At 42.5% G+C, this 9251-nt stretch overlaps 1 protein-coding gene and 1 long non-coding RNA gene across 2 annotated transcripts in view; one reads left to right on the top strand and one right to left on the bottom strand.

The window, feature by feature from the left end:
* On the bottom strand, window positions 231-9251 carry LOC110404330. The gene is made up of 3 exons (XR_002442158.1): window positions 9057-9251; window positions 4502-5096; window positions 231-1046 (listed from the first exon to the last, which is right to left on the bottom strand). It is a non-coding gene; the product is annotated as an uncharacterized LOC110404330 (long non-coding RNA).
* PDK3 (pyruvate dehydrogenase kinase 3) overlaps window positions 6931-9251 on the top strand; it is a 55981-nt gene continuing 53660 nt past the window's right edge. The window contains exon 1 of the mRNA XM_021408441.1: window positions 6931-7187. Within this exon, the coding sequence (XP_021264116.1) occupies window positions 7082-7187 (106 nt within the window). The 5' untranslated portion in view covers window positions 6931-7081. The remainder of the gene's footprint in view (window positions 7188-9251) is intronic.

Here is a 9251-nt window from a genome sequence, read left to right as displayed (position 1 = left end):
TCTCATCCCACTTTCTACTGCCAAGATCTGGGAGAGGAAGTAACCGGAAAATGTGTTTTTCCTTCCCATAGGCAGAGAGGTGTCCCTGCCTATAGCAGAGGGGTTGAAACAAGACGGTCTTAAAGGTCCCTTTCAACCCAAATTATTCTGTGATTCTCTCTTTCTGTCTTTCTCTCTTTCTGAAAATGGCTGACAATTCATTACAAAGGCATTTAGAATTTTATATTTATTTATTTGTCTCATGGCTCAGAGCTACTGCCTCTGGAAAGTTCAGCTCAGGAACAGGAATTATGCTCTGGAAGATTTTTAACATTCAGAAAGTTCCGCTATGACAAACACTTATTTCCTGTGTATCTGGAGCTGAACTTCTATACTATTTTGTTTAAAGAATCCCATGAAATGGGTGGATTTTCAAACAAGAATATTTTGAAGTTCCTATAAAAACCATGGCTTTTCCTGTCATCTGCCATTCTCACTTCAGGTGTTGCAGCAAAACCAGATAGCCCCAGTTTCAGGACAGTCCATATGGCAGAGCTGTGGAGGCTGGGGCATGAAAAGCCTGGGAAACTTGCTTCTCCAGTCCTCCAGAAGCCTACTTGATAGGGTGTCAAGCAATGGGTGTGCATAGATGGCGACAACCTCTGATGAGATTATGGCAATTTTCAGACAAAACTGATTTTCTTTCTGAAGAACTGAGTGTGTGGAAAACAAATGTTCTGTGCAAAATGAAAGTACTTTATTCTCCAGCTGAGAACATTCAGAGCCAAGGCAACTCAAATCTACTTCCGTAAATTGCAGACGTATTACTTCAAAGGACATAAGATCTTCTTCTGCTGCTGAACACGGCAAATTTCATGTAGCAAGATCTAGCACCTTTTTAGCTTTTTCCTTGCAAGGCCTCTAAAAGCTTCAATTTCTGCAAATAGAAAGATGCTGAGATGATTTTCCCCAATGATAAGGTATGCCAGTATATGGTTACATCAACTCAGTCTGAACGAAATGTCTGAACTTCCCTCTAGGAGATTACCCAACAAGGTGGTGAGTGACTGCAAGAAAAAAGAAACAAGAAACAGAATTTATGTTAGAGGCATTGTCCTCCTGTTAATGCCAAACTAAGAGGCTGACAATTCTAATTTAATGCATCTAGGATATTAGTACAAAACACAAAGGTGTATTTCTCATGTTAATCTAGTGACTCTTACCCAGATAGTGTTTGTGCAAGCTGTTTCTGGAAGAGAAGATTAAATGCAAATCCTTGGAATAAATGTACTGGTTAGATTCAGTTTTCCATATGTTTTAAATGCAGGGTTGTGTTGGTTTTATACATTTGAATGGTAGAAGTAGCAGTAAAACATATTCTTATGGGGAAGAGGTTGTATTGGTACAGTTCTCTACCACGTGATCATAGTTCTAACTCACATGTTTCAGGGGTTGCCCTTACAGCACAAAATACTGTGACAGGAAAGATATTCCTTCTAGGCAGTTTCTAGGGTTAAAGCATTGCTTCCTTCTCACAAATGTTTGGTTAAAATGTGACTTTCCATCCTTCTGACTGTTCTCCTAAGGGGTTCAGAACACTGTTCACATCGTGGAGCACTGACAGCCACTTGGACAACCACAGATCGTGGCTCCTGCCAGGCGCCCTGCTCTCCTTCCCCTAAAATGCACTGGAGAAAAGGGCAATGTGAAACTCTAATGGGGGAAGGAAAAGAAAGAAACATCCATGAAACTAAAGGAAAAAGTGTGACTAATGTTATAGCGTTAGGTAAGAGTAGCTAAACTCATAAAGTGAGCTTTCCTCACTGACAGAGAGAAGCTGGTAAACTGTTCTTCTCTGTATTTACTCTCAGTTACCTAGTGGCAAGGGTTTTCTTTCCTGCATCTCCTGAACAATTTCAAAAGAAAATCACCTATTTGTTTACCCCAGAGATGAAATTTTTAAGAACTGTTATAGAATAATGTAGCTTGATCATGGATATTGAACAAACAGATGTCATCTGAGAGAGCTCACGTCACCACACAATGGCAGCCAGCCTTATGTACTCCAAACAAATTACTGTGTATGACTAGATAATTAAGAGAGACACAGAGTTTGTGGTCTAAAAAGACTTCGTTCTTCCAAGCCAATTAATTATAAATGCTTTTGCAAGGCTTTTTATTATCTAAGTATTCTTATTTACAAAGAGAAACAAGAATTTTCAAAACTCCAGACTCTTAGATTCGCTGAATATAATTTTGATAGTCCCTGATGTTTCTTTTTTCTAAGATTGCTGAGCTCTGCTCGTCAGCTAACTGGGGTGCAGAATTCTAAATGCAATGACAACCAGCTTTTGCTTGCAGAAAAAAGCCTGGTAAAGAAGCTTGGCGAGTAACAGACAAGAATGGCTGAAAAGGTAGACAATGGCAGTGATAGAATCTACTTCCACGTGTGTGATCCCAGATGTAGTGACTATATTGGCTTTAAAGTCATGCATTGAGTGTTATCTACCTTCTGACCATTATCGAAGCTTACCATCTGAGTGCAAAAATACCAGGAAGAGATGAAGTATTACAAATGAAAACAAGTTTCTTTTCAAGTTTAGGAACGTTTCATCAAAAACCCTTATCCCCTTCTAACTCAGTGTGTTTCCAGCACAGCTGTACATGACCCATTGCTTTAATCTGCCTTTGAAAGCACATAATGACAAGTAGGAAAACACAGCAGTGTTACTGTGAAAAATTAGTACTACAAACAGAAGTAATTTGTATGAAACATCATACTACTATACCAGTTTTTCCCATTCTGCGTTGGCTTTTTTTTTGTCATTTTGTAAAATGTGCTTTGGGACTGTAATTCTCTGCGTGAATTTCCCCCAAATAACTGTTATTTGTTACTGTTATTGTTAGTGTTTCAACTGTATTATTCTTGGTGAGTGCTTCTGAACTTTAAGATATAGGGGTACAATAACTGCAACATAGCTTCCTTTTTTGTTGTTGTTAAAAAACAACTGTGAATTCCATGAAGTCAATGTCTAGAAAACACTTAACCATGTTTTCTTAGTTTACAGTTTAACATTCCTCTTCTCCTCCTCTGACACATATACAAAGAAGTTCATTATGTGAATCCCCTGCAGCTAGCGAGTGTTCTGCAGTGAAGAAAAACAAGCCTAGTTAAGGAGATTATGGCTCTGGTGTTTTAACAATCCAAAATGTTCACTGAGAATAAATCTTAACTGGACAAAATTTTACCAGCAAAATCTTGCTCACAGAAAATGGAAGCACATGTAACAGAAAGGCCGTGAAAGAACAAGATCTGAAAATATAACACAAACATGACTTCTGAACTAGATGAAAATTTGCAACAAATTTATATCAGAAAAAGAGTGATTCTCTGTTGACAAACACTATCAAAACTCAAATCTAGGGAGACTTTTCATTTCTAGTAGCCAAATTTTCTCACTACTAGTCATACAAAAGTTCCTTCTCCATCCTCGTGGCTCTGCTGAATTCATGTACCAACACTACTGACTTATGTAGAGACTAAGCAGCAGTGGCTCCTCCATGCACACTACACTAGGGGAGCCATGGGCTGCTCTGTAAAGGCACTCACTGGAGCCAGTGGGACCTCCCAGAAGTGGGCAGGGGCAGGGGGAAGCAAAGCAAAGAATCTCAGGTTTTGGCAAGGGAGTATTTCTGGCCTCTTCCCCTCCAGCACTAATATGGAAATGCTAGAGGACTAGTGAAAACCAACCACTGAGAATCTAAGGGAAGGAATTCTAGCAAAGCTGGCCCTGCTAGGCACCCATGTGAGCATTATGCTCAGGTTTCTCAGGATTTCTGTACACTGCTGGACCCAGGGGTGCTGGCTTTAAGTATGGCCCCAGGCCATTTTCTGAGCACAAGTTATGGCAGGGAATTTTTTTTCACACAGAAAATACATCCATGTGTTTGAGCTAGGAAATAGTCTAGAAAATGAACAACTGACAAAAAAAGCAAAATAGTGAAATCATTAAAGAAAGCTTTATTTTTTACTTTTTTTTTTCCCGAAGATTTAAGATATCTTTGAAAGTGTTAGCTTGAAAATTATTTTGGACCAATCATGGTTTGCAATAAGATCCTACCCCTCTTCGTGTTCACAGATATTGGCTCCAATGACCATTCAGGAAACAAAGCTCCAGGTAAGATGATTGTAGGAGTTTATTTTGACCAACACATTATGAATGTTTTAATAAATAGCTATGGTGAATTTTAAACTGCTATCTCCTCACCTTAAAGATGAGCCCTGGCTTCTCATTTCTGCTCAAAGTATATTTGCATCATTTCCATTACTTCCTTCATTTTCTAAAACTCGAGTATATGTGAAAGCCAGTGATGCAAACAATATGGTATCAGTGCCATACAAGTTTTCCTCTAGTTACTCCAATTCTTTCCTCACAGTATGATAGCTATTAAATCAAACTCTATTTACGAGCCGTTACATTACATCATTACTTTCTAAATGATATTAGAGACTTCTGATTACCTCATTATGTACTGCAGAGAGATATCTCAATTTGAGCAGGAATGCTGGTGATTCTATGAGGCAAAGCAACAAGCCAGTTGCCAAATAAAATCTCTTTCCTTCTCTTCCAGTTCACTATAGTGCCTTGCAGGGTCATTGCTCACTACTCAGATGTTTCATTACACGCAAAGTTTCTTGAGGAGACAAAATCATGAGTTTATACTTTACATCTATTGATCTTGGTGATGTTTTCTACTTAACAGAGTTTATGGCCAATTTCTCTTTGTTTGGGCAGATTATTTAAGAACTACGTTTATATGCTTACTGCTGCCTTGCATTAGCAAAAGAATCACAGGTTTATCTGCGTATGTTTTACATTCACACAGGCAAGTCCTGCAGTCTTCATACGCAGGAGATTAGGTAGAGTTGCCGGATGAGTTTGTCAGCTGTATTTGCCTCGACTGTGTGTGTGAGAAGAGTTTTCAGATAATTCAATCTGTTGGTTAAGTGATCAGATTCTCTACTGTAAACAGGCACCGCTGAGAGTCCATTTGGTGAGAATAGCATAGCTCTTCTGTCCAGTGACTTTGCCTATATCTTCATGACAGTTTTCAGTCTGCATCAACACAGGAAAAAACAATTCCACATTTTACATGGGTTAGTTAATGTGGGTTTAAAAAAATTCCAACAAAGTGATGTTGTGACATCATTTATATAGAAAAAAATATTTTGCATTTAAAAGAAAACTCAGTAAGTAACCCTTGTCTTTGATGTTTTCAAGGCAGAAGTGAAATAACACAAGTATTACTTAAAAATGTGAAAAGTAATACACAATCAAGTGGCTTAAATTTTGACAGCGTATCATCCTTTGCAGCTGCTAATGTTCGTGGTAATTTGGGGAAACATTGTCTATAATGCAAAAAGATAGTACTTGTTATCACATGATTCTCCAACTAATTTCAAAGTTAAGCTGTAGACAAATCAAAATCAAATCCTGAATAGTGTGTATACAGCAAAAATTTAAAAACAGTTTTTGTCATCTGCCAAAAGAGTTCCAAAATTACAGAAGATATTTCATTTTGTCAGCCTTATTACATGACATGTTTCTTCAAGGCAGTCATTCCGATAACCTGCAATTCAAGTGATCTTAAAACATTTTCCAGCTATTAGAAATCTTTTTGTACATTAGGTCAGGATTTCTCAGTCTCAAATTCTGTAAGGACAGCCATGATAGGAAGGTTGGAGAGAGACATTCAGTAACTGAAGAGTCCCTGTTTCTCTTGGGATTCAGTTATGAAATTAAAGTAATATCTCATACGGGCTGAAGTTTGTATTGAGCTCACTGGAGAAAAAAATAAAGGAATTTGTGACTTGTCATTTCATGAAATTGTCACAAATGTATCTAAAATAATGATAGCAAAAGTAACATTTGTTGGTACATTGCAGCTCTCAAATTCCTTGAACACACTTCTGGATTTAGCAATCAAAATTATCTTTATTTTTATTCAGGCACCTTCTCAGCTTAAAGTTGACTTTGCAGGAATCATGAGTACTACCAGAGAGTTGAAATTTGACAGACGCTGGGTGTGAGTTCTCTTCATAAGGAATATAGAGCTCTAAGGGACTGGTAGTGCAATGTGGTCTAGTCACAGAATAGTAGAATCGCAGAATTATTAAGGTCAGAAAGCCCTCTAAGACCACCTAGTCCAGCTGTCAGCCCATCACACTATACCCACTAACCATCTACCCACATGCCACATCTCCACGTTTCTTGAACACCTCCAGGGACGGTGACTCCACCACCTCCCTGGGCAGCCTGCTCCAATGCCTCACCATGCTTGACGAGAAGAAATTTTTCCTAATACCCAATGTATTCAAGTCTCCTACTTTGAATTCTTTCAAATTTCTCAAAACTTGCTCTACTACACAAAACAAAGAATGTTTTTCTTTTGCCGTTGCTGGCTGTAAATCCCATTGAATACTATTGCAGAGGCTAAACTTGAAGCTGAAGCTAACCATACATGTAACATTTCAGACTGGTCAAAACAAGTTGAACTGCAGGAAATAAATCCTAAATGCCACCCAGACATTTGTAATTGAATTTTGCGGAGCGCAAGCAAGCTGCGCTGAGAATTGAGGGAACACAGCACGGCAGGCACAAGGCTTTGTCTGCTATTTTTAGAACCATATATCTTGAGTTGGAAGACAGCCACAATGATCACGGAACCCAACTCCCGGCTTCACACAGGACGACCCACAAACTCCCGCCCCCCGCTCAGCACGTCCGCGGATCAGCCCGCGCTTCGCCTCACCCACCGACACCCCCCTTCTTCTGCTCTACGCATGCGCACCACGCGCCCCGACCGTTGGGTTTGGGGCTGTACGCATGCGCCGCGCTGCGGGGCGGAGTTGGCGCCTGCGCGCCTGCGCAGTGGGGCGGGGCGGAGGGGGCGGAGGACTCCCTCCGCTCGCCCCTCCCGCCGGGCCGAGCCTGGCCGGGCAGGGCTGGGCCGCAGAGCGCGACGGGCTCCGCCGGGCCGGCCGCTCCGTGGCATGAGCGCGGGTGGCTGTGCCGCCGCCTCAGCGCGCTAGCGTTGCGTCATGCGGCTGTGCGGGGTGCTGCTGAAGAGCCCCATCCCCAAGCAGATCGAGTACTACTCGCGCTTCTCCCCCTCGCCGCTCTCCATCAAGCAGTTCCTCGACTTCGGTGAGTGGCTCGCCGGCGCTCGGCGGGCCCCGGCCGAGGCGGGAGGGGCGAGAGGGCCGGGGTCGCCTGAGGGCCCGTCCGCCCTGGCCAGGGCCCGCCCGGGGAGAGGCCTGGGCCCCGCGTCCTCGCCCGGCGCTGTGGAGGCCTTGGGGTGCTCCGTCACGGCGCGGGGCGGGAGGCGCTGCGGGGCTGTGCCGCGGAGCTGGGAGAGAGAGGGTCGGGGGGGAGTGCTTCTCACACGGGATGCCAATCCATCGCTGAGCTTGGATGTGAAAATTGTATTCCCCCTGTGCGGGCATTGGTTTACCCAAAGCTGAAGCACGAGCTGTGACAGCCCTCGTGCAGGAGACCCGCTCGAGGAAAACTCCTGCTTTAGGAAGCGCTGCTGATGGGCAGGTAGCGTTTTTCTGTTGAGAGGAGACCCGGGCGTGCCTTGTGTTGCTGTTGGAGAGCTGGTTCTGATCTAGGTAACAATGCGTTTCTCGTATCTGGGTCAGAGGTTATTGGCTCCCTCTTCTGACACGAGCGCTGTTTACATTTTATCATACTGTAAATGTTGCTGCTGAAGTAAATAGAAAGGTCATGCATAACACCACGAGGCTTAATATAGTGCTCCTTCATTCCAGTGTTAGATTAAAGACTCAAGGAGACAGAAAGGAGGCGTTAAGCCTGAAAGCAATTAAAAGTGGAAACAGTTGCACATTTATGGCAGTAGCGATAGTGAAAGAAGGCTGCAAGTACAAAGAGCCAGCAGTGGGAGTGTTCTTATTGCCATGTCTCCGCACAAAGGGTGTTCTGCCATTAAAACAAGACCCAACACCCCACCTTGTCCTGTGTGACATAAGAATGATAACCTGACTAGAACTTGTGCTTTCCTCCTCGCAAATCTGACTTTGCATCCCCACGTTTGCCTTTGCTGCTGTGCCTGCCATGCCTAGCATTTGTGCTCCTCACGCAATGTCTTTCTGCACTGGCACAAACAACAGCCTGAAACATAAGAGTATGACTATTTTAGTCCTGGCATAAATAATTTATTTCACCCTGATCTGACTGAATGTTCAATTTGCAGATTATTGCTGAGGAAACATTAATATTTGTGAGGCATTTGAGTTGTGACTAGAGGGCTGTAGAGATGTCAGTTTTTATCCTAATGACTTGTGTATTCTGGGAAAATATAACTTCTTGGTGAGGATTTCCACCATTCTAAGTTGTTTCTGCAGGACTGGTGTACACCTCTTGTGTGGCAGTCTTTTCATAATCACAGAATCACAGAGTTATAGGGGTTGGAAAGGACCTCTGGAGATGGAGTCCAACTTCAGTAATTTTTTTTTTTTTTAACCACGTGATATTTGTGTCACTTTGTGGTTTGAAAAATGTCTCTGGATTCTCTAGGAGGATGTAGTCCTGCTTCTTCATTCTAAGCCCGATTTCTGATAGCTGAAGTGTGCAAAACAGGGGGAGTCAGTGAGAACCTGGCCAGTGCTGTTCTCTGGATGTGCTCCCAGCTGCTGTCACTGCATGTGCCTGTGGAACCCTGTGTGTGCTTACACTGTATGTTTTAGTGTAGTCATATATTACAACTGACAGGAAGCTATATGATCTGTCATTTAAAACCTCTGAAGAAGAAGAAGGAAAAAAAACAACTATGGTTTAGGCTCCTATAATCACCGTAGGATGTTTTCATGAGTTCATAAGATTAGTAGCTGATACTGTGTCTTGCTAAAACCATCAGCTTGATCTTAATAAGCCTTGCAGCCTGTTTACATCTCCACTAACTTTCTCTTTGGCACGTGTGTTTACCGAGGAAACTTGAGTAGGAAGATAACAGCGGTCTAATCCAATAGGTCAAAAACAGTGCAGTTACTTAACCTGTCCAACCCTGGGTGTAGGTGGCTCTAGATAATTTCAGGTTCCAGCAGAGACCTCGGAGACTCTGGGGAGAAATTGCCAACAAATGCCCTGACGGCAGATGTTGGGGGCAACAATTGTGATGTGCTAGGCATGGAATGCGTGGTCACTTGGTGCTCTGATATGTAGCACTGTATCAGGAGCTACGTTCCTGCT

The sequence above is a fragment of the Numida meleagris genome, chromosome 1 (genome assembly GCF_002078875.1).
Source record: "Numida meleagris isolate 19003 breed g44 Domestic line chromosome 1, NumMel1.0, whole genome shotgun sequence".
Lineage (NCBI taxonomy): Eukaryota > Metazoa > Chordata > Aves > Galliformes > Numididae > Numida > Numida meleagris.
This window is presented reverse-complemented; position numbering and strand designations above follow the sequence as displayed.